The 26431-nt window shown below is 41.8% G+C and overlaps 1 protein-coding gene across 2 annotated transcripts in view; it reads left to right on the forward strand.

Moving 5' to 3' along the window:
* The window catches only part of tou (bromodomain adjacent to zinc finger domain 2B toutatis), an 860023-nt gene that overhangs the window by 773980 nt on the left and 59612 nt on the right, over positions 1-26431 (forward strand). For both annotated transcript variants that reach the window (XM_080276402.1, XM_080276403.1), the window contains one exon: positions 18645-18839. In XM_080276402.1, coding sequence (XP_080132528.1) covers positions 18645-18839 — 195 coding nt within the window. The remainder of the gene's footprint in view (positions 1-18644; positions 18840-26431) is intronic.

Consider the following 26431-nt stretch of genomic DNA (forward strand, 5'->3'; position numbering starts at 1 on the left):
TACCTCTCGCGCTACAATTAGTCCTCTTCCTCATGTCCTTACTCTTTAGCGTGATGACGTACAGACCTGGGGATACTTTTATTTACAAGAAGTATTGGTGAGAAATATGGTCTTTAATGTGTTTCCCTAACTGCTATAGTTTGCTAGATATTAAGGTTTGAAAACAGGCTATTTTCGGAACAATTCCTGTGCAGGGAGAAGGAGTGCGCTGTGGTGCACAGTATTAATAGCTCGGTGTTTGAGGGTTAATGTGTTATGGCTTCCTGGTCTTCTGCTGCATCTGCCAGTGATGCTCATAAGAGACCTCGTTATGTGCCTTTGTCACACGAGAGGAATAGAGAGATTCTCTCTGGCTCAGTGCAGAGGAGAGCGTGGTCAATGTTGTAAAAGACTTTTAACATAAATGAGTTGACAGTGCGCACAATGTGAAAGTGCCATAAAAAGATCAAGAATGCAGTCGAGCTGGGAGACGACCAAGACGTACGAAGGTGTTTCTATGTAAAAAATTGTGTTAATGAAGACGGAGCAAGTGCTTTATTAACACATCAGTTATCAGAGGGAAGTGAATGTGGCAGTGAACAGTAATGTCACTCACTGAAGAGCTGCTGAAATTTGTGGAAAAAAATGCTCAAGTGATTTTAGCTGAAAATCCTCCTCCCGTTTCTGCTAGCAGGGACTGGTTTGCAAGATTCCTTGAGTGGAAAGCACTACACCATACATAAGGGTGTGGCAAGGAGTGGGCTGTGGACTTTCCCTGCCCACATTAGGCAGTTGGTAAAGGAGCAGACGAAACTGATCTTGTTTTGGGAACATCTTCCCTCTTCCACCTTCCTGATGTTGGAGGAAAGTTTGGGATGTGGGTACAAGGCCTCCAGGGAATGCCTTACCTTACTGTTTGCCTGTGATGCCACAGGCAAATGGAAGGTAAATCCCTTGGTGATCAGTAAGTTCACACAGCTGAGGGCATTGCAGCATACAAGTGTGGAGCAGTTGAGTGTTCATTGGATACATAATTCTAAGAGTATATAATTCTTATGGGTGGCTAATGTTGTCATGTGTGCTGGAGTGGTTCAATAAGATTTTTTGTCCCCACAGCCAAAGGCACTGCAGAGAGAAAAATCTCTCTCTCTCTCTCTCTCTCTCTCTCGTGGTCTTGATTATTGACAGTTTTCTGGGTCACCTGCAGAATCTTGTTGGCGCGTGCCCGGCCATTGAGACTGTTTTCCTGCCACCCAACGTTGGTAGTGTTGTTCAGCTTCTTGAGCAGGAGGTCATCGTGACTTTCAAAGGGTTATTCCGTGCATGCACCTGTGAAACAATGAATAGGTGACTAAACGAGGGACTGAGGTGACAGCAGTGGCATGTGAGGACTGGGCAAGTTTTGAGGTTGACTCATCCATACTCTGCAGCAAACCCTCAAGCAGCAACAATGGTTTTGGAAGATATTTAATACTGTATTAAGGATGGATTAAAAAAAAAATAATAATTGCTACCTGGGACAACATCAATAAGAAGGCTGTTCAGCACGGATGACAGTAGCTACTCCCTCATGTTTACCCTGGTGTGTCAGCAACACTTATCATTGATGTGCTGCGTCAGGCAGCAGAGGTAGCCCAGCAAGTGCCAGGAGATGATTTTGTTGCCATCACTTGTGATGGCATCCCTCACATTATCCACACTGCTCCCAAAATGATAATTGATGGCCTCATCAAAGAGGTTGAGGAGGAGGAGCTCTTGATACCTGAGGCCACACAGCAGGCACCAGCAGCAGCCAAGCCACAGCACATTGAGGGGCACACTTGTCAGCAGCTGAACCAGGTGTTGGAAATTGCTGATTGACCCAAGGATGCTCTAATGATGGTGGTGCACAACACATAAACTGCAGTCCTTCTTTTTGAAATTGACCACATCATATTGGATCAGAGGAAGCAACTTGTGAAGAAAATTAATGAGCTGTCCCAAACCCTCATCACTGCCCCTCTTGCCCCAGTCCCAACCCCAGTGTCTGCCCTGTCATATTAGCCTTCCCACTCCTAGCACCTCTGCTGTACCTGACTCTTCACAGTCTGCCACTAAGAGTGACTGGGGGAGTGACTTTGAGGGATTTCAGGCCTAGTCTCATCCCTGGAGGAGTTAAAGGCAGTGGTTATTTCCTCTCCTCTAGCCCCTCAGCCTTGGATACTCCCTTCCCCAACACCCAAACATTACTCTGTTCCCTGTCATGCGGAGCATCACTTACTTACCACTCTGTACCCTCAAAATAACCTATTTTACACACACTGTTGTTCCTAAAAGTTATATACAGTATGTACTACAGTGAATGTTAGGTATGATCAGGATGAGGTAAAATTTTTTGTTACAAGTTTAGCAGTGACTAATCTTTAAGAGCAACGTGTTTGCATGATATTCTGTTTAAAATTGAAAACATTTACGTGGGTATATGGCTGTGATGTCGAAACAAAAAGGCAGTCATCACAGTGGGTTGGAACATCGTCACAATGGCCAAAAAAGGCAAGTCGGAGCCACTCAGATGTGAGGGTGATGTTGATTATCATTTTTTATTGGAAGGGCATTGTTCATCTTGAGTTTGTTCCACATGGTCAGATAGTAAAGAGTTTTACTTGGATGTCCTGAAGTGTTTGGGGGAGGCAATGCAAAGGAAGAGACCTGAAGTATGGACAAACAGAACTTGGATGCTGCACCATGACAGTACACCTGCTCTTGCGTTGCTCCTTGTCCGTGACATTTTGGTGAAGAATGAGACCACTATTAACCCCTCGCTGCCCTATTTTCTGGATTTGGCCCCTGCAGACTTTTTCATTTGTTCCCAAAGTTGAATCCACCCTGAAGAGTTGCCAATTTCAGACAATTGAAGTGGTAGAAAAAAACTTGCCACAAGTACTGCACACCAACCCTGAAAACGTATTCCAAGACATGTTCCAGAAATGGAAAAACATTGGGAATGCTGTATGAACAGGAGAGGGTAGTCGACGGAGACAGTTCTGATTAAGTCAGACTTTCCTCACGACCAGGCATCCAGACCACTAAACAGTTGCAGTGACAGTAGAATATTGTGGTCAACTCTCAGATCTTTCAATAATAAATTTAACTAGTCACCACACATTCACCCAATAAAATCATCAGATGATAATGTTACAAATGACCCGCATGGTAAAGCGAATATCCTTCCCAGTACATTTGGCAGAAATTTGACATCAGAGGAAGTCAGCCAGAACATCCCAGTACTAGAACTTGACTCCCGAAATTGCTCCACTTAAAATACAGACTGGATACGTAAAATCTATCCTTGACAGTTTACCAAGCAACAAAGCTCCAGGCCCGGATGGAATTCCTCCAATTGTTTTGAAAAAGTGCTGCCCAGAACTTGCTTCTGTTCTAGCCAAATTATTCTGATTATGCATATGTACTTCTTGAGAGACTGTCTTTGATTGGCGATATGAATGGCAAAGTAGGGAATGTGAAGGTGGATGATGTAGTTGGTGAGTGGGATGTGCCTGCTGAGAATGGATAAGAATGGTAGTGCTTTAGTGGAAATTTATGCCAGGAGGGGGTTGGTGATAGCCAATACACTCTTTAGGCACGACATGATCCATAGGTATGCATGGTGAGTGTTGAGAAGGGTGGGTGGTGAACTGAATGAATGGAAGATGATGATTGATTATGTGTGTGTGCATGAAAGGATGCAAAGGTGTGTAATGGATGCAAAAGTATATAGAGGTTAGGGGAGTGGACTTTCTGACCACCACGTGGTGGTGGTGAGAATCAGGGTCCAAGTAAAATGGAGAAATAGAAGAAGTGAAGGACAAGAGGAAGGAGTAGATGCAAGGAGAGTGGAAAGGTTACAAGAGGATGAGAAAAAGACAGAATATAAGAGAGAAGTGCAGGAGTGATTGGGGAAATATGGATTGGAGCAGATGGATGACGTGGAAGGTATGTGCAAGATATTCACAGAAGAAATCTGTGCAGCATGTGAGATGGTGTGTGGGGTGAAGAGAAGATGAAAAATGGTGCGAGGACCAGCATGGTGGAATCAAGAAGTGAAACAGTCTGTGGCATAAATGAAGAAAGCATATAGTGAGTGGATGAGAAACAGGGCGGTGGAAGAAGTTGAGAGACAGAAGAGAGAGTTATATGTAGGGAGGAAGAGAGAGGTGGAAAGATTATTGAGGGAGAGTAAGAAGAGAGTGAATGAGGAATTTGGAAGGAATTGGAGTGTAAAGTGGAGGGACTGTAAGAAAATGTTCTGGAAAGAGGTAAAGAGAGTAAGACAGTGATAAAGAAGTCAGTTGGGGAGTGGAAGATAAAAATGGCAGGTTACTAGTGGAGAAGGGAGAAAAAGTGAGTAGATGGAGAGAACACTTTAAGGAATTGTTGAACATAGAGAATGAAAGTAATGCGAGTATAAGTGGCTGGGGAATCGCTGGGAGCAGGAGGGTTGTGGGAATAGAGGAAGAAATCAGTAGGATGGAAGTTGTGGAAGCAATAAAGAAAGTTAAAATGGGGAAAGCCCCAGGAATTGAAGGAGTGTGCAGTAAAATGCTGAAACATGGGGGAGAGATAGTAGTAGAATGGATATGGAAGATATGCAGATTGGCCTGGGAGGAAGGTAGAGTCCCGGAGGATTGGAAGTCAGGTATGATTATTCCCCCGTACAAAGGAAAAGGGGAAAAAGATGTATGTGGTAATCATAGGGGCATTTGTATTCTTTGTGTAATAGCTTCATCTCTTGTTTGTTGAAGTAACTGCTGAGATGGACAGTGTGGGAACCAAATGGAAAGGTGAAGGGTGGGGTCATCAGTGTATGAGTGGATAGGGTAAGATGTACAGCTTAGAAGGTTATTGATGAATATAAGGAAGAGAGTTGGTGATAGGACAGAGCCCTGAGGAACGCCACTATTGATAGCTCTAGGAGAAGAATGATGCCCATCTACAAGAGCAGCTATAGAATGACCAGAGAGGAAGCTAGAGATGGAGGCACAGATAGAAGGATAGAAACCATAAGAGGGTAGTTTGGGAATTAAAGATTTATATCAGACTCAATTGAAAGCTTTTGAAATATCAAGTGCAGTGGCAAAGCTTTTGCCATAGTCCCAAAAGGTTTATGACCTGGAGTCTGAAAGGTAGGTGAGAAGATCACCAGTGGAGCATCTGTGGCTGAACCCATACTGCCGATCAGAAAGAATGTTGTGATAGTAAAGGTGCTTTAAATTTTTTTTGGTAAGAATAGACTTGAAAACTTGAAATACAGGATTTTAAAGCAGACTGAGAATGGGCACCCTTCTTTAGCTTAATTTTAAGCACAGGGGAGCCAACTGGTACTGGAGGGATTAATGAAGGCCATGTGTGTATCTTCTGCAGGACAAAAAAATCTATTTTAAGATTATTAAAATTGTCTGGAGATAAGAAAAAAATAATTTCCTCAGACTGTAAGGGTTAAATGATGGATTGAACTATTATTATATTCTTACTATTACAAGACAGTATCATTCAACTAAGGAAGTGCATTGCTCTTAAGGAGTTACATCTATACCATATACAGGCAAACCACAATTTAAGATACCCCTAGATGTGATATCCCAGAATAGTGATGGGGATAGAAGTACCACCCTACCTGCCTAAGATGACCGAGCTCCAGTTTAACATTTTTTTTTTTTTTTTAACTGATTTTGATGATATTTTAGACTTAAATTTTGTGTTTAGGTTGGTTTACAAACTGTTTTTAGACTTAGATTAATGTGTTTTAGTCATAGGTGGAGTGAACACTGTCATTTGGGGTACGGATTCTCGCCCATCAGATGAGGTACAAAACAGTTTGGGCAACTAGGCGACTTAGCAGAGAATATTTCGTGTTTGACCATTGAACATCTAACCTGTTATGGAATACAGTAGTGCACCAACTTTCGCTACAGCAGGATTCGCGGAATCCACTTTCGCGGCATGCACCAAATATTCCCTAACTTCCACTTTCGCTTGAAAAAAATCGATTTTCGTGCACAAATTTTGGGTTTGGGACAATATTTTGAACTTTGAATTTCCTGCACCACCCGCCCGCAACCCACCGCCATCTTGAATGACGTCATGTCAACACTCTGTCCACCCATTCCCGCCATTGTGTACGAGCGTGCTAGCTCCATTGTGTTGGATTCTCACGGTTCAATGGCCTCTACTATACCTGGTAGTGTGGGGAAAGGGCCTGGTGGTGTGGGGGGAGGGCTGGGAGGCAGTGGTGGTGATAAAAAGTGGCCAGGACATTCAAAGTCGGGAGGAAAGGCCAAGGCTAAAAGAGAGTATAGTGTTGGAGTGAAGAAACGGCAGTATAATAATGAAATGAAAAGGAAGATAGTTGTTTGTATCTCACAATGCAATGTACAATAGTGATTTGATGTACTGTATTGCAAGTGAAAATGAAAATCTGATGTTACTTTAGGATAACCGGGAACCAATTAGTCTTTTTGCCATAAAGACAATGCCCCAACTTTCGCTAATTCCACTTTCGCGCATTATTTTTGGACCCAATTAGGCGCGAAAATTGGTGCCCCACTGTACTTAATAATAATTTTATATAAATATTGATAATTATGAAAGCCATAAAGAGTAAATATTTCCTGCTTTGATGAAAACTGTGACATCGATAACTCATGTGTCTACATTCGAGCAGTTCAGGGGAAAATGCCTTGAAAATACAAAGAAATTTCTAAATAAATGTAGGAAAACAAGAGAGAAGGAAATAATGGAGCTCAGCAACCAGAGCAGTAACTAAAACGACGTAAAGAGAGGCCATTGAAAAGGCTATCCCGATCGCATCATCGACCGCATTCCCCGCCAAAATATCAAGGATTCTCCGTCACAACAATATGCACCTTGGACGATTCTGCACCATTCATATTTTATTATTAGGCATAACTGATGTTTATTTAATTGTCCCGGGACCATTTGATGGTGGGATTGTATACAGTGCTGCTGCTTCTTCTCTACCAAGTTTGAATACGAGTCGGAGATCGCATTCTTCAGTGACCTTGACTGGGTGCATGTGAGACAGGCACTGGTTTTAGGCTCAGGTTAACTTCTTTTACAGCTGTTAGTCCATTTAGATTGCCTATAAACTTGTTTTTGGATGTTAGGTTGGGTTTAAGACTTGGTTGGGGGGGGGGAACCCAAGGCTCAAAAACTCATCCCTATACATGTTAAATCATCCTTGATTTACGATACCCCGCCTAGTGATGGGATTTTACTTAACTAATTGCATTGTTAAACCAGGGTTTGCCTCTACAGTCAGCATTCGCATGACGTGGGAATATTGTCCCAGCAAGGTCCCGCTTCATGAGAATTCCGTGTTGTAGGACCATTTGTTTACATGTTAAAGGGTTTCATGGTACCTCAGCCAGCCCCAGATTTACCTTTAGGAGCAATTTTCATTTTTTTTTTCCCAGGACATTTACCCACCTAATAAAGATATCATTACATAAAAACACTGGAGGATATTGAAGGCGATATAGGGGTGAAGTTAGTTACTGACCTGATAAATAGGATTATTTATGGGTGTGTTGTCCCAGATGATTGGCTGAAGAGTGTAATTGTAAATGTGTATAAAGGGAAGGGTGATGCCCTGGAAAGAGGAAATTATAGAGGTATAAATCTTTTAGATCAGATAATGAAGGTAATGGAGAGAGTTTTAGAAGGTATGTTTAGAGAAAGAGTGAATATTGATGAGATGCAGTTTGGGTTTATGCCAGGTAGGGGGACCACTGATCCCATAGCCATTGTTCGACAGCTTCAGGAAAAATATATTGATAGGAGAAGGGATCTTTATTTTGTTTTTGTTGATTTGGAAAAGGCCTTTGACAGAGTCCCTAGAGAGGTGGTGAAGTGGGCAGTGAGAAAGCTTGGCTTGGAGGAGTGGCTGGTTAGGGTGGTTATGGCTATGAATGTGGGTGCTTACACCCTGGTAAGAGTGAATGGAGATTTGAGTGATGGGTTTTCCGTGAATGTTGGTGTGCATCAGGGGTCAGTCCTACGTTGTTTATCATGGTACTTGAAGCCCTTTCACATAACTTTAGAAACGAACTCCCATGGGAGTTGTTGTATGCTGATGATTTGGTGTTGATTGCAGAGAACGAAAGGGAGGCGGAGGAAAAGTTCAGGAAGTGGAGAGATCGTATGGGGCACAAGGGCTTAATTAAGGGTAAATGCAGATAAAACAAAAGTGATGATATCTAGGGTTGGTGGCGGTACTGTCAAAGACGAAGGAGAGTAGCCATGTGCAGTTTGCCACAAGGGCATGGGAAGTAATTCCATCTTGTGTGGTGTTTTTGATAATTCGGTGCATAAGAGATGTAGTGGTATCAGAGGTAGACTGCGAGATAATGCTAATTATATGTGTATGGTGTTTCGGGGAGAGCAGGTGGAGATTGTCAGACGTGAAAGAATTGAACTTGCTGGTGAATCTTTTGAGTGTGTGGAAGAGTTTTGTTATTTGGGAGACATGTTGTGTGCTGGAGGTGGGGCTGGAGCTAGCTCTGTGGCTAGGGTGAGAAGTGGTTGGAAGAAGTTCAGGGAGCTCTTGCCTCTTTTGACAATGAGAGGACTCTCCCTGCGTGCTAAGGGGTCTTTGTATGCAGCATGTGTTAGGAGTGTAATGCTGTATGGTAGTGAGACCTGGGCAGTGAAGGAGGAGGATATTCGCTGGCTCAGACGTACAGAAATGATAATAATTAGGTGGATGTGTAGTGCGTCCCTGTGTCCAAGGTCTTGGGGGGCCGGGATCACGATTGAAGAGTTGAGTGGTAGGATGGGACTGGAGAGTATTGGTGTTGTGATGAGGAGAGGTAGATTGAGATGGTTTGGACATGTGGAGAGGATGGGGGATGATAATTGGGTGAGGAAAGTGAGAAGTGTTAATATTGGGGGTGGGGTTACAAGGGATAGACCGAGAAAGACATGGGACGAGGTCATTAAGTGTGACCTCAGGGTTGAGGGACTGAACAGGGAGGCTGCAATGGATCGTGCAGCATGGAGAGCTGCCATTAGGTGACCAAGGCCGACGCATGCAAGCATGTTGGAGCCTTTAAAACAAAACGAAACGATTCCCCACACCTTGAATTGAAGAGGTTGTGGGCTTGCTGGAGGGAGGTCAAGTGGGGTTCCAAGGCAATGCAGGACTCCTACTGGCCCTCACCATGGTCCTCTTGCCGTGCTGATTCCATAGACTCCTCGTCTGAGGAAGATGATTCCTGTAAGTCCTGATTCCTCTGTTGCCATTCTTCTGCTTCCTGCACAAACCCCTCAAAGTCAAGATTAGAAACCTCAGACTTTGCATCATCCTTTGGTTGTTGTTGCAGAATGGCCTCCTTCTTGCTGAGAATCATATGAATCATGGACTCATTAACTTGGTAAAACTTCGTGATGTCGCAGTTATGTTGTCCTCTCACCTTTGTCTTGATGACAGCCACCCTTTGCTCCTGAGTGAGACTCTTCCTATGTTTGGCAGGGTCACAGTGCAGCAGCATGGTCAGGCAGGGTTTGGTGGCACGCGCACACACACACAAAGCACGTGCATGGGACAGGGTGCAGGGAGAGGGTAGGCTGAACTGGGGCAGGAATGCTCAGCGGATCGTGATGTCACCCTGCGCAGACACATGACAGCTACATCATAGGCTGATACAATCCACACTGTCTGTCATTTGGCATGTTCTGTGAATTTTCTAACCTAAGTTTTATGCCCCAAGTCGCATTTTGTCTATCACTGGCCACTTAGTATGATTGTGAAACATAAATTGAGGCCTCCCACTGCGTTACGTCCGTCATCACCGTGTAGTTTGGTCCTGAAAAAAATGATCAGCCTCCCTCCACTGCAATACAGTATTTTAATTTTTCCCGCATTTTGTCATTTTTTGGACAAAATGGCACCTACTACTTTATAAGTGTTTCACGCTATCTGATCACGCATTATACGAACGCTGACTGTGTATGGGTGACACTTGTATTCCTAGTTGTACATTGTTGAATATTAGCAGTATTAGGCTAATAGTATGGCATAGTCATAATCATTTTGACCCAGTTTCTCCTGTTTACGTGGGGTGAAATAATGCTATTTGATCCTTTTTTTTTAAAACAGGAATCAGAGGAAAAAGGAAAAGCCTGCTTGCACCTGAAGTGCTGAGCACTGAGGTGATCACATTCCTTTAACCTGCTGGCACCGGCTATTTTTAGCCCTATGGATCACCCGAGTGACGGCCATTTTTCGACCTTTTTTTTTTTTTTTGGCTAAAATGATATACTGTATTTTGATGTGGAAACAATGAAATTCACCATTAACCCCTAAACCGCGGGCTTGTTTTGCTTTGACTTGCGTGTCCCGTGGGCATATTCACGCTCCTACAGACTCTAAAAATATTTGCCAAAAATCAGTTATTAGTCCTAGAATATTAAAATTACATATGCATATGGCACATACCTTCAGCTTTCTCCTGGGATGTTTGTTGAGCCTTCGTCCAGTACCGTAGGACTTGTGGAGACCTCTGAAGTTGGGTAACGAAGTCTCCACTTTACACTTCCCGACAACCTGTAATATGATTACCACAGCCTGATATTATCACTAGAAACACAATTCTATGATTCTCAAATAGTTTGGAATCCATACTCCAAAAAAAACCCACTGTGAAAGCAATGAAAATTACGAGCGCGTATGACCTTCCCACTTCCGATCGTTCGCCGCTGGTGTTCTGTCATTTATTATTCATAAAAACACTCACAGTTTATATTTCTGTTACTATATAACACTTATATATATCTACAGTCTTGATCCATAAGTTTCCTTCAGTAATAGTAGTTTATTGTCACTGTAGGCATTCAATTTCTCTTTCGGTAAAATACGTAGCATTCACTTTCTCGTCCTGTATACTGGCGTTGAGAGTGAATCTGTCACTTTCATTTTCACTTTCGTAACTCATAGTATTCCTACATGCTAGAGTGAAACTTTCACTTTCATTACTCCTAGTATATATACTCGTATTCTTATATTACTGCTCATTTACATTTCTATTTACATTCTTTATTTTATTTACATTATTTACATTTCTATTTTATTTACACTGTGTTAGGCACTGTCACTTGCAGTAACTTATAAAACTATTTTCCACTGTTCACTTATATTTACATTCATTGCTTTCACTTGCTGTTTACACATTATTTACATTTCCAGTTGCAATGTTTTACTCTCCAGAAAGATCATAGTCACTCTTTATCATTTTCATTGGCAAATTAGCCAGTTCATGTTCCATACCACTCACTTATCCCTTTACCTCTTTCCACACAAGGTTTAGTAGGGGGTAGAGGTCACAGGGCCCTTTGCATGGGGCTAAAAAGGGGCGGAATTTGACAGGTGCGAATCCGACTTGCTTTCAGCTTGAAAAACAACAGTAAACTGAATACAATGTGTGGTGGCCTGCCTAGGGGAAGTGCAGTGCTGCCAATCTCAGCCTGGTGACAGCTGCTAATATGTACACTATGAAATGATTGGCAGGAAATCTAGACAATACATAATAAAGTAGGTAGTTCCAGGTGAATGTAAATATCACTTTGGCTTCTCCCTTCCCTCCTTATATATATTTTTATTACGAGAATAGATTATACGACATTTCAAGGGGAAATAAACAGCGAAAATTAGCGAACGAGTGTACGTGAGGTGTTGTCAGGTGATAATTAGCCAATTTCAGGTGTATGGCACTATCACTTACCTTATTTCTTTCTTGTATATATTATTTGGTGTAAGAATAGGGCATAGGGGTTATTTCAATGGATGAAATCAGTGGAAAATTCCAGGGAAGATTTACTTAGCGTAGCATGGCCGGGCAGGCGAAAGGAGAGGGTAATGGAGGGGAGGTAGGGAGGGGAGTCAAGAACGGGGAGAAATGGCTAAATTGTCAACAATGGATGGGAGTACAGATGAGATTAGGAGTGCTGACTAGTGTTGGACATTGGTAGTACTGATAGATGATACAAGCCACCACTTGAAAGCCCGGGCAAATTCAAAATAACACAGAATCACGAAAGTGATGCCCCGTGGTATGATCCCTTGCTCCCAAGCGTCACGAGAGTGACGTCCGGCAGTTAAGGGGTTAAAATGCTCACCGAGGCTCGGAAATGAGTTTTACTGAGTCCTGCATACTCATATACAGGTATAACCGCTCTCTCATGCTCACCACATAGGTGAGAGAAAGCCGTTTTCTATGTAAGGTATACTCAGGTATTTATGCTGGGATGGTATAGCAGTGTTCGGTACACTTTTCTGATTACTTATTACTTCAGCATCTATCACAATTTGCATGTCTTTCTCACTGTGAATGCATTATCTTACACTTACCTGAAGATAGTTATAATCTGACTTCAGTATGTACAGTCTGGAACTTACAAGAAGGTATTTACAACTTGACTTCACTATATAGTCCCTACACTTACAAGAAAATACAGTATTTACAACTTACACTTACATGAAAATATTTACAAAATGCCTTCACTATGTACAGCACTGGGTGAGGCACACAGGCAGAGTCAGGCAGAACAAGCGTGAGGGGGGGAGCGAGTGAGTGTATGGCCTTGACAGCCTGGGGGATGGTAGAGGAACAGTTACCTTACATGCCTGTTAATTTTTACACGCAAATCTTGAAAAATGCTGTCACAGTGAAGTTTTTTATTTTAAACCGTTTTAAAACGGCACTGGCACTGACCACGGAATTGTGTCAGACCATTTTAAAATGGCACTGGCATGCAGTTGGTTAATTCATAGGGGAGGGATTTACAGTGCCCAACTCTGACCCCGTTTTTCTTCTCATTTTGACAAATGGGAAAAATGAGTGTAGCATTCTTTCTCTATCCCATGTATGGCCACATAAACATGTTGTTGTTGCTTAACCCCACTCAGTCTGGCTGAGCAGACCCATTGAACACTGACAAGTAACTGCTGTGGGACTGTTGGGTAGGTACAGTACGGTATGTCCACTGTGTAGGGATGCAACACGCCCATATGGTAGACACCAGAGTCAGACCAGGGTCCTTCCCTCGGCAAGGTGCAGAAAAATATGAAGAGATTTGGTTCCTAGGTGGACACAGCAGCTGCTCCACCCAGAGTACACACCACCACTGTGTGTAGGCTCCTCATCAGTTCCATTGTGTAGTAATACCAGTGAACTAACATTGACTTGTGCGTGAAAGGCAGCACTATTTATTGCTGACCTTTTTCCGAATATTATGGGTGACACAATGGAAATGTTCTTATATATGAGAATAAGTATTTTGAGATGTTATATTTAAAAATAAGTATGCTGAGAGCTTGTAATCAATTGCACCTAGTTGCAGGCAGCATTTGCAGTGAATCAAGCTCTGATTTTATTAGTCAGTGTACATGTATACAAAGATGGCTGATTGTTTGTAACTAGAATTTGCATTTTGCATTTTAAATCTCTAGTTTGATGACAGATTGTTTGTTTTCTTCAGACAAATGTATTTATTGTGTTTATTTACATACTGGTATTTATTATTTTTGTTCGAAGGGTTAGATATAGTGCAACCTTTCGTGACGAGATCCTCCTTAGTTGAATAAAATAATCTGGAAATAGGAAGAGTATACTTGAAAAATTGTCACTTGCTGCAGGGGATTAATGTAATTGACTAAAAAATTTGGCCTTTACAAATACAGTTATCAGTAATATGGAAGGATTAAGATTTGAATCTTCTGCCCATTTTCTAATTCAAACCTTGCTTCAGTTTTCTGTCTAAATAGCTGAAATATGCTAGTGGTAGGTCAGCATATTCAGTGATGCAAAGAAGAAAGCATACATCTTAACCTGTCACGTCCTGAGGTTTTCTGCACCTCCGACATCCCCCAATCCCGAGGTATTTTCGAAATTTATTTTTTTGGCTAAAACCTCCGCTTTTGGTGAGAAACATCGAAAATTCATAGAGAAATCGCTCACTTGAGGTTTAAAATACTCGATCCAGGTAGGAGTTCCTCCTTACCTGACTGGGTTTTCTAACATGCTGGCACCAAAGAAAACAAGTTCTATGGGAGGGTAACTATTTCACACAACTCATAAACGGTATTTATTTATTTACTTGGTACGAATTTATATGTAGTATGAGAGTATATTGGTTTTCAAGCAGTAATATAGGCATTATAAGCATTGTTTCACTCACTAACTAATCACCATACCTGACCTTTTTTTGCCACATTACCTGATCATTATTTCTGACTGTTTCTTCTTCTAATGCTATGTAAACTTTGTCCTCCACGTTGTCATCGATTGGGGAATCACTCTGCCCCTGAATATCTTTACTGGCCAGGTCACTGGTAACAGGTGAATTGCCGAGACAATGGCATGAGGGGGGGAGGGGGGAGGTTATGCGGTGTAAGGCATTGTCCCTGCTTGGCATCTTGTAGAGGAATAGAGGAAGGTGTCCCATGTATACCAACGAAAAATCACACGCGAAAATTGAAAATTGTGCAAATTAGGGACCTTGCAATTGCACGACATACCAGTACGTCGCCGGGACTGGCAAATGCAAAATGTTGCAACGTACCCATATGTTGACGGGACGGGGCGGGTTAAACAAAGCCAATCCCTTGAATATCTGATTGAGGTGTTTGTGTGCTAGCTGTGAGCAAAGCATTGGGAATTTTACAGATTACATATCAAGACATCAAGACACATTGTGATGGAATTTAAAAGTTTTGTGCTGGCAGTGATACTAATTGCAGTTTTTAATAAGTGTTTACATGAAGTTTTTACAAATTACGTTAGTACAGAGTTAGTTCATTGGGTGATAAAGGTAGAGCTTTTTATGTAAGGCAAGATGTAAGAGCAGTGAGCAAAATATTGGAAGTTTTACAGATTACATATTAAGACATCAAGGTGCATTTTGTTGGAATTTAAAGTTTTGTGTTGGCAGTGATATTAATTGTTTTTTAAAAATGTTTATATGAAGTTTTTACAAGTTGCATTAGTACAGAGTAAGTTCATTAGGTGATAAAGGTAGAGTCTGCGATAAAGCAAGAAGTAAAAACATAGTGGCTATTTACATAGCAGACAAAACTTTTCTGATCAGGGGCAGCTCAATTCCTGTCAGCTGCAGTTTGTTTATGCAAAAAGAGTAAGGGACATGGGAAAAATCAGTTTTCTTCTTTCCTTGTACAGGGATCCCTTGGTTATCACTCACTTGGTTATAATGGTTTTCGTTATCACTGCTAGATGAAAATCTGCACCCCTGCTGTTATTGTACATTTTTCTGCTAAAAAGCATTATTATTGTGCACCTAAGTGCTCGAGACAATTAACTCTCCACCCTCTAATCTCAGAACCCCTTACTTCAAGTGCATCTCAGGTTCTGTGCTTTTTATTATCGCGCAGTTTCATTAAGTTGCACTAGGCACAGTACCAATTATGTGTGATAACCAGGGGATCACTGTTTTAACCCCTACACCGCGGGCAAGTTTACCGATGTTTTGCGTATGCCGCGGGGTTATTCGGGCTCCGACAGACTCTCAAAAAATATTTGCCAAAAATCAGTTATTAGTCCTAGAATATTAAAATTACATATGCTTATGGCACATACCTTCAGCTTTCTCCTGGAATGTTTGTTGAGCCTTCGTCAGTTACCGTAGGACTTGTGGAGACCTCTGAAGTTGGGTAACAAAGTCTCCACTTTACACTTCCCGATAACCCGTAATATGATTACCACAGCCAGATATTAACACTATAAACACTACTCTATGATTTTCAAGTAGTTTGGGATCCATACTCCAAAAAAAAACCCACTGTGAAAGCAATGAAAATTATGAGCATGTCTGACCGTCGCACTTGCACTAGTTCGCTCTTGGTACTCTGTCATTTATTTTTCATAAAACCCCTCACACTTTATATTTCTATTACTATATAACACTTATATACATCTACAGTCTTTATCCATAAGTTTCCTTCAGTAGTATTAGTTTATTGTCACTGTAGGGATTCAATTTTTTTCAGTAAAATATGTATCATTCACTCTCTTGTCCTGTATACTAGCATTGAGAGTGAATGTCACTTTCATCTTCACTCTCATAACTCATAGTATTCAGACATGCTAGAGTGAAACTTTCACTTTCATTACTCCTAGGGTATATACTCGTATTCTTATAATACTACTCATTTACATTTCTATTTACGTTCTCTATTTTATTTACGTTATTTACATTTCTATTTTATTTACACTGTGTTATGCACTGTCACTTGAAGTAACTTATAAAACTATTTTCCATTGTTCACATATATTTACATTCATTACTTTCACTTGCTGTTTACACATTATTTACAATTCCACTTGCACTGTTTTACTCAATAGAAAGATCGTAGTCACTCTTTTATCAATTGTCAGCCCTTTACCTCTTTCCACACGAGGTTTAGTAGGAGGTAAAGGTCACAGGGCCCTTTGCATGGGAGTGAAAAAGTCCCTGAAGTCAGCAAGAGGAAACAGACATACCTCCACTTCGGAAGATGAGAGTAAACTGATAAGGGAGGGCCGGGTGGAGGCCTACTTAGGGGATATTCGGTACTACCAACGTTAGCTCTTGAAACAGCTATGTATAGCACTGAAATGATTGGCAGGAAATCTAGACAATACATTATAAATTAGGTAGGTCCAGGTGAATGTAAATATCACTTAGGCTTCTCCCTTCCCTCCTTACATGTATATTTATTACGAAAATAGATTATATGGCATATTTCAAGGGGAAAAAAACAGCGAAAATTAGCGAACGAGTGCACGTGAGGTGTTGTCAGGTGATAATTAGCCAATTCCAGGTGTATGGCACTCTCACTTACCTTATTTCTTTCTTGTATATATTATTTGGTATAAGAATAGGGTATAGGGCTTATTTCAATGGATGAAATCAGTGAAAAATTCCAGGGAAGATTTACTTAGCATAGCACGGCCGGCCAGGCGAGAGGATAGGGTAATGGAGGGTGGGTAGGGAGGGGAGTCAAGAACGGGGAGAAATGGCTAAATTGTCAACAATGGATGGGAGTACAGATGAGATTAGGAGTGCTGACTAGTGTTGGACATTGGCAGCACTGATAGATGATACAAGCCCCCACTTGGAAGCCCTGGTGAATTCAAAATAACACAGAATCACAAAAGCGACGCCCCGCGGTATGATCCCTTGCTCCCAAGTGTCACGAAAGTGACGCCCCGCGGTTAATGGGTTGACTAAAATGCACACAAATTAGTTCAAGATCATAAGCTTAGGTGTGTAAATCTAGGCCCAAGCATGGATGCTCAATGTGAATGCATTGCAGCCTCAGCTGATTGTGTGGGATGATAATGGAGTTACAGTAAATAGAAAGTCAAACATTCCTTCTACAAATGAACTTTTATTCATGAGTATAGGACTGTATATTCTTAATGGTTTCCAGCATTACCCATAACCCAGTTATTAATTTTTTTAATATTATCCTACAGAGCTAAACTGCATTTAATTATGCTTTTGCTTTAACTCTTGTGGCTACCAAACTTTTCCCTGTGAAAGTAGAGTTTAAAGTAAGAAACACACCAAAGAAAGCGATATATGATGATAATTCAGTACCATGGAGGTTTCTTCATTATAAGAATCGGTTAGGAGCCATTTTAAATATAGCACTTTGATTCTTTATTTCACCATTGAGAAATCCAGCTTATTTACGAATCCAGAAGTACCTTCCTAAGCATGGCAGATTTTTTACAGCTGACTGTAGCCATTATTCTGTTGTTCTTGAGAGAAAAAAATTAAAGTCCAGAACCCAGAGCTTTAAAGTGAAACAGATCTAAAAAGGTTGTTTGAAGTGAGTTACATCAATAAAGCACTTTTGATTACATTACCAGGATGGCAACTAAGTCCATTTAAACCCCTTGATACTGTACTTTTATTTAAATTATTATTCTTGTCAAGTTGGATACATTCATGTGAAGCTACCAAATGTAGTGAATGTTTTTGGTGTATCAGATAGTGCCCGGATTCAGGGGGCTTAAATGATGATTGAATGGAAGCATGGCCCATTGAATTGGGTAAACTTGGGCTGTCTGGATGTTGCTACTCCCCACCCTGCCCTTGGGTGGGAAAGGAGGTCTGGATGATGATGATGATTATAATTATTCTTGCTTCCTCTTGATGATTTTGTTAACTTCAGAGAAACCATTTTTAGTGATGGAGTTAGAAACAGTTTTTAGTAATTCCATCACAGTCTGCTTTCTAGCCCTAAGCTGAATAACTTTGTTGACAGCAGGGATATTTTAAAAACATGTAATTGCAGTGAAGGGGTTAATATAACTCGATACGAGATCTTTGTGATGAGAATGTGTGAATGAGAGTGTTGCCCATATAACTGGAAGTACTGTTGATTAGTTATATATCTGTCAAGCCTTTTCTTGCTGTCTGATCCCTACTTCATGCCATCCTTGGTGGGGAGATAAGTTGGACCGCATGCCATCAGTGGGTGGAAAATAGGTTGGACTTCATGCCATCCTTGGGTGGGGAAATAGGTTGGAATGATGATGATGATGATGATGATGTTGACGATGATGATGACGATTTGTACCTTATGATACACTGTCTGCTGCCAGATTGATGGTGAAGCAGTGAATCTTGATCCTGAAGCTGAAGATGGTGAAAAGATCTGCTATGACCAGTATGGAACCCCAGTTCCAGACCAACCACAACATTGGCTTCCAGATGTGGCTCTCAAGATAGACCTCTTAGTGCTGGATGCTGTTTATGCAATGGAGGAGAAGATTACTAATGCCTCCATGCAGTCTAAGGTTAGTTTAGATTTTTTTTTTTTTTTTTTTTTTCCCCAATTAACTGATCTGATCTGTAGTTTGTCATTTGATATGTTTATTTGCTAAGTTTAGGAAATCTTTGGAAATTATTGAGAGGTAAAATACAAATTATGTAATTTGCAAATATGCAAAAGAAGTGGAAAGTAGTGTTGTACGAGAAGGAAAGTGGCTGGTGTTGGGAAGGCACAGATAAGAAACAGAGGTCTGAGTGTTATGGCTGCAAGAGACTGCTTTAAGGAATTTCAGTGCCCAGTCTAGCATACAAGTGTGAGACTATGGTGTAGCACCATAATGAAAAGTCAAGAGTAAGAGCAGTGGAAAGGGGGCAGTTGTTGAATGTGTACTGAGTTGACTATCTGTCTATTGCCAGATGCCTTTATTCCTAAAGGGATGGCCACAAACAAATCACCTCCATGTTGCCTGGTCCCTCACCATTTCACTGCCCTGCTCCCAGGTCACACCCCTCTTTCTCATATACCTCTCCACTCCTACCCTCCATCTCATCCTTGGCCTCCCCCTCCCTCTGCCTCCTCCACCTCTCTCACATACACTTTCCTCATTAGTCTCTTGTTTTCCATCCTCTCCACATGGCCAAACCACCTCAGTGTATTTCTCCCAACGTTTTCTACCACAACCCCCCTCTGACTTCCTCATAGCCAACATTAAAATTTCATCAGCTGATGTATTTTCTGCCATTGCTGGTCTCAGTACAGTACTAATAAGGCATATGGGCCTGATGGAGTCCCTCCTGTTGTTCTCAAGAACTGTGCTTCTGTGCTTACACCCTGCCTAGGCAAACTCTTTCACCTTTGTCTGTCAACGTGTACCTTTCCTTCTTGCTGGAAGTTTGCTCTCATTCAGCCAGTCCCAAAGAAGGGTGACCATTCCCAACCCTCTAACTATCGCCCAATGGCTTTAACATTCTGTATCTCAAAAGTTTTTGAGTCTATTCTTAATAGAAAAATTTTAAGACATCTTTCCTATCACAACCTTCTTTCTGATTGTCAGTATGGGTTCCGTCAGGGACGCTCCACAGGCGATCTTCTCGCCTACCTTTCAGACTCCTGGTCATCCTCCTTTCGGGACTTTGGCGAAAGCTTTGCCATTGCACTTGACATCTCAAAGGCTTTCGATCGAGTCTGGCATAAATCTTTAATTTCCAAACTGCCCTCTTACGGTTTCTATCCTTCTTTCTGTGCCTTCATCTCTAGCTTCCTTTCTGGTCGTTCTATAGCCCCCGTTGTAGACGGCTATCGTTCTTCTCCTAGATCTATTAACAGTGGTGTTCCTCAGGGCTCTGTCCTATCACCAACTCTCTTCCTTTTATTCATCAATGACATTCTGAGCTGTACATCTAACCCTATCCACTCATATGCTGATGACTCCACCCTTCACCTTTCCAGTCGATTCCCACAATGTCCATCTCAGCAGTTAATTCAACAGGCAAGGGATGAGGCTATGGCACACCTAATGTCTGACTTGGCTCATATCTCTGACTGGGGTAAAAATAATCTGGTTGTTTTTAATGCATCAAAGACTCAGTTTTTGCACCTATCAACCCGACAAAATCTTCCACAGGTATACCCACTAATGTTTAATAATACTCAACTTAATCCTGCATCATCCTTGAACATGCTTTTGGTTTCATTTGCTCGGGACTTGTCTTGGAAAGATCACATTACATCTCTTGTAAAATCTGCTTCCAAGCGATTGGGTGTGCTAAGCCGACTCCGTTCCTTCTTTGCCCCTGCACAATTGTTGACTCTATACAGGGGTTTTATCTGCCCCTGTGTGGAGTACAACTCTCATGTGTGGGGAGTCTCCCCACATACAGCTCTTCTCAATAGGGTGGAGTCAAAGGCTTTTTGTCTCATTAACTCTCCCCCTCTTACCGACTCCCATCAACCTCTGTCTCTTTGCCGCAGTGTTGCATCTTTATCTCTTTTCTATCACTACTTCAATAGTCACTGTTCCTCTGAACTGTCTGCATGCATTCCTCCACTTCTATGACGGGCGCGTAGCACCCATCTAGCAGCAAACTCTCACCCCTTTTCTGTCCAACTCTCTAATGCAAGAGTTAACCGTTACTCCCAGTCCTTCATTTATGCAACAGGTCAACTCTGGAACTGTCTCCCTCTGTCTGTATTTCCTGCTGCCTATGATCTCCAGTCTTTCAAACACAGTGTGTCCAGGCATCTCGAAATGAATGGATCTTGAATTTGGCTCTCTCTTGTATTTTGTTTTTCTCTTGGAAGGAACAGTTTTGCGGGCTCTTGGCCTTTGGTTCGTTCTTCCACACACACACACACACACACACACACACACACACACACACACACACAAAATCCACATCCACACCACAACGCTTTTTCACTTCCTCATGTATCAGTCTGTCTTTCCTTGTAACTCCACTTGCACCTCTCAGATAACTCATTTCCATTGCACTCACATTTGACTTGTGTCCTTCTTGTACTGCAAACAACAGTACAGGAAGTTTCCAAATATTGCCCTCCCTCATTAAAGTAGCTTCAGCATCCTTTGCCCTGCCTTATATCTCTTTTATAAACCCACCTTGATACAGATTGAACAGCCATGGGGACACGACACGTCCATGTTTCAATCCAACATTCATAGAAAAATTCAGAAATTCACCATCTACACGCACTGCAGCCTTAGCCCCCTCACGTATACTTTTCACAGCATTCAACAACTTCCCATTTACTCTATATATTCTTAATATTTTCCACATTCCTTGTCTATCCACCCTGTCATATGCTTTCTCCGAATCCATGAAGGTCGCATACAACTTCTTTCCCTTCACTAGAAACTTTTCCACTAAAGACCTAAGAATGAATTTCTGATCTACACAACCTCTTCCCTTCCTAAAATCTCCCTATTCTTCTCCAACTAATTCCTCTGTTATTTCCCAAACCCTGTCAATAAGTATCCCACTATTCACTTTTCCTATTACACCAAGAAGATCAATGCCCCTGTGATTACCACACACTTCCTTTTCCCCTTTTCCTTTGTACAGGGGAATACTGTAATCATACCTGTGACTTTCAGTCCTTCGGGACTTTACCTTCCTCCCAGGTCAATCTGCATGTCTTCCATATCCATTCTTCCACTATCTTTCTCCCATGCTTTAGCATTTCTAGACACACTCCATCAATTCCTGGGACTTTCCTCATTTTGGCTTTCTTTATTGCTTCCACTGCTTCCATCCTACTAATCTCTTCCTCTGTTCCCACAACCCTTCTTCTCCCAGCCATTCCCCAGCCACTTATCCTTGCATCACTTTCATTCTATATGTTTAACAGTTCCAGAAAGTGTTCTCTGCATCTGGTCACTTTTTCTCCTTTCTCCACTAACAATATATCATTTTTATCTTTCACTCCCCGACTGACTTCTTTATCACCGTCTTACTCACTTTTCCTCTTTCCAGAATATTTTCTTTCATTCCCTTCACTTTACACTCAAATTCCTTCCAAATTCCTCATCTGCTGACTTCATACTCTCTCTTACTAATCTTTTTACCTCTCTCTTCCTCCCTACATTTAACTCTCTCTTCCTTCTCTCAACTTTCTCCATGCCTTTGCTTCCCATCCACTCACTGTATGCTTTCTTCATTTGTGCCACAGCTTGTCTCACGTCTTCATTCCACCGTGCTGTTCCTTGCACTCCTTTTTCCCCTGTCTTCACCCCACACACCACCTCACATGCTGCACAGATTTCTTCTGTGAATATCTTGCACACTCATTCCACCTCCTGAATCTGCTCCAAATCATATTTACCCAATGACTCCTCCTCTTCTTTCTTATATTCAGCCTTTTTACCATTTTTTTGTGACCTTTCTGCCCTCCTTGTATGAACTGCTTCTTCCTGTCCTTCCCTTCTTCTATTCCTCCATTGCATATGAACCTTGACTTTCGTCACCACCACTTGGTGGTCAGAAAGTCCACTACCTAGTCTCTGCATGCACTTGCATCCATTACACACCTCATTCTGCCACCCGCACACAGATAATCAATCGTTGCCCTCCTTTCATTCAGTTCACCACCCACCCTTCTCATCACTCGCCATGTATGCCTGTGGATCATTTTGTGTCTAAAGAGGGTATTTGCTATCATCAACCCCCTTCCTGCACAAATGGCCACTAGAGCACTGCCATTCACATCCTTTCCTGCAGGCACACCCCGCTCTCCAACTACTCCATCCACCTTCACATTCCCTATTTTTCCATTCATATCTCCATTCAAAAACACACTCTCATTCCTTTCAAACTTTTCCATGCACATTTCCACATTTGCCCAGAATTGTTCTTTCACTCTGCTTGCATGATCTTGGGATGGTGGATACACACACACAATCACCCACATTTATAGTCCTACTTTCAGTCTTACCCACACAATCCTTGAGCCAGCTGATCTATACTCTCTTATTATTTCCTTCCATTTCTTGGACACAATAGTACATATTCCTTCTTTTGACCTCTCAATCTCACCTATTTCTCTGCATATACCCCATCCATACTCCCACTCTCTCACACTCACGTCTCCATTTAGTCTCAGTTATTCCATATGTCCACTTTTGCACCCTCAAGCACCTGCTCAGTCTCTCTCTCTCTCTCTCTCTCATTTACCTCATTATTCACACCCCTTTCATTCCATGTGGCAATCCGTACATGTCCTTTGATTGGTCCTTAGTCGTCACCTGTTGGTCTGTCCTGGTCTGAGGCTTCTTGTTTATATTTTCAGTTAGTTGTTTTCTGGAGAAGGGCACTAACCCTCCGCCAACCCATTTGCTGTCATGTAGGGAACACGTGTCGGTTGGTTATAAGGTTACCCCCCAACATTGTAAATGATTTCTTGGTTTACATTTGGCTTGCCCCTCAGTGTGGAGCTACCCTAAAACAGAGTACCGCTACACTAAGTGGGTGGATGATAGGTGACACCACCTACCAACAGTCCCCACCTGCCGCAAGTTGATAGAATAAGGAATAATATGATTCTTGTTAAATGTAGAGTATGGAAGTCTTCAGACACCATAGTCAAAAGGTAGTTTGCTTAGGTAGTATGGTTATATGGAGAAAATGGGTGTGAAAAGAGTGGTGAAAAGAATATATCTGAATTAGTTTGAAGATGGGGGGAGGTGTGGTTCATCAAGATGAATATTAATGGCAAGTGAGTGTGTGTGAAAACATGGTATGGATAATGATGGGGCCAGGAAACTTACAGCAGATAGAGCTGGTTGAAAGAATTTTGTATGGAGGAGTGTATGATAAGGGTTTGGCATCCCATTTCTTTACTAGTGATGTGATAATCGTCAGATTGACTCTGACTGATAGATGTTATGAAGCACATAGCCTAAGTGTGGATGGTTATGCCTGTGAGGTGGAGTCAGGATTCTGGGAGCTTGAATGATTAGTGAATGGGAGTGTGGCACATTCATTTGGGCAGACTTCGGTTTGTTCCTTTGTCTATCAAGCTATATATATATATATATATATATATATATATATATATATATATATATGTGTGTGTAAGACCCAGATGCCCAAGTCCCGGACATTTTGGACTCAGGCCTTCGGAAACCAAAAATGGCCAAAAAACGTAAAAAAGAAAAAAAAATCTGACAAGTTTTCAACCGTACTTTGAACTTGCCATGCGGTGCCAAACTGCCGTGTTTTCACGTGTAGTAGAGCGCCCCCCTGCATCCTCCCCTCCCCAGTTCCCACCTAACTACCATTGTGACCAGATCCTCATCGCAGTGGCTACCCCATGTGCTCATTTTTGTGAATAAACAGTGAATAAGCAATACCTCGCCACTGGACCACATGGGAATTTACAGTGTTGTGCAGTGTTAAGAAATTATAATAGCACAAGTAAGAACAGAATGTGCAGTGTTAAGCAGTTATAATTCACAGTCCAAAGGATTAAGTGCAGCATAATGCTGGATTACTGTACATGCTTCAAAAGCATTTTCACCACTGTCAGAGCCTTAGAGGAGTCGGATTAATCTTTGTGACGGCCACGGACATGTTGTAAGTACTGTACCCTGTACACTGCTAAATATTTTCCATACTCACTTCTGATTCCTCATTCTCTGGTTCCTTTTAATTTATTTCACATTTTCTGTCCATTATTTGTGTGAATAGGGTCTTAAATAGGTGCTCTGCACATCTGGGAGGGAGTTATTTAGGTGGTTTTCAAGTTAGGTTGGTTTAGGGTCCATAAGTACCTGTCCAGGGGGCATTTTCCCAAGTCTTAGACAAACCCAAGACCTGGACATGCCTTTGGCTCTATTACGTCGGATCTTGGAGGGATTACTGTATATATATATCTATATATATATATATATATATATATATATATATATATATATATCATCACCATCAGCCGTTTGAGTGTCCACTGCAGGACCAGCCTATCCAGACTGAAGTGGGAGGAGTACAGTCTATGCATCTCTACCAAGTGGCTTAGGATGTCTGGTAGAGATTGTCTGTAGGGTGAGAAGTGCTTGTAAGTGTGATTGTAGTGTTGAAGTGGCTGTGGATGTGTATATAGTCTGTAAACCAAGTGTCATCGGCCCGTGCAAGCCGACTGGGTGCAAGCATACTATATAGTACTGTATGCGACACTGGTCCAACCACAGCACCCCTTATGTCCGCCAAAGCAGTACATGATCAGAAGAACGCTCCCAAAGTTTATTATTCAGGTGGGGCACAAATCCTTGTTCTCCAGTGTACGAAAATGGATGCTTTACCACTGTACCATAGAGGCTTCGTATATATATATATATATATATATATATATTCAGCTTAATCCTGCATCATCCTTGAACATGCTTGGAGTTTCATTTACTTGGGACTTATCTTGGAAAGATCATATTACATCTCTTGTAAAATCTGCTTCCAAGAGATTGGGTGTGCTAAGCCGACTCTGCTCTTTCTTTACCCCTGCACAATTGTTGACTCTATACAGGGGTTTTATCTGCCCCTGTGTGGAGTACAACTCTCATGTGTGGGGAGGCTCACCACATACAGCTCTTCTCAATAGGGTGGAGTCAAAGGCATTTCGTCTCATTAACTCTCCTCCTCTTACTGACTCCCTTCAACCTCTGTCTCTTCGCCGCACTGTTGCATCTTTATCTCTTTTCTATCGCTACTTTAATGGTCACTGCTCCTCTGAACTGTCTGCTTGCATTCCTCATTTCTCTACCGACGGGCGCGTAGCACCCGTCTGGCAGCAGCAACTTTATCCCTTTTCTGTCCAACTCTCTAATGCAAGAGTTAACCGTTACTCCCAGTCTTTCATTTATGCAACAGGTCAGCTCTGGAACTGTCTCCCTCTGTCTGTATTTCCTGCTACCTATGATCTCCAGTCTTTCAAATGCAGTGTGTTCAGGCATCTCAAAATGATCGGATCTTGAATTTGGCTCTCTATTGTATTTTGTTTTTCTCTTGGAAGGAATTGTTACTGCGGGCTCATGGCCTTTGGTTCCTTCTTCCTGACATAAAAATATAGATATATATATATATATATATATATATATATATACATATATATATA

The sequence above is a fragment of the Coenobita brevimanus genome, chromosome 65 (assembly GCF_032717465.1).
Source record: "Coenobita brevimanus isolate Jiangsu-jjx chromosome 65, ASM3271746v2, whole genome shotgun sequence".
Lineage (NCBI taxonomy): Eukaryota > Metazoa > Arthropoda > Malacostraca > Decapoda > Coenobitidae > Coenobita > Coenobita brevimanus.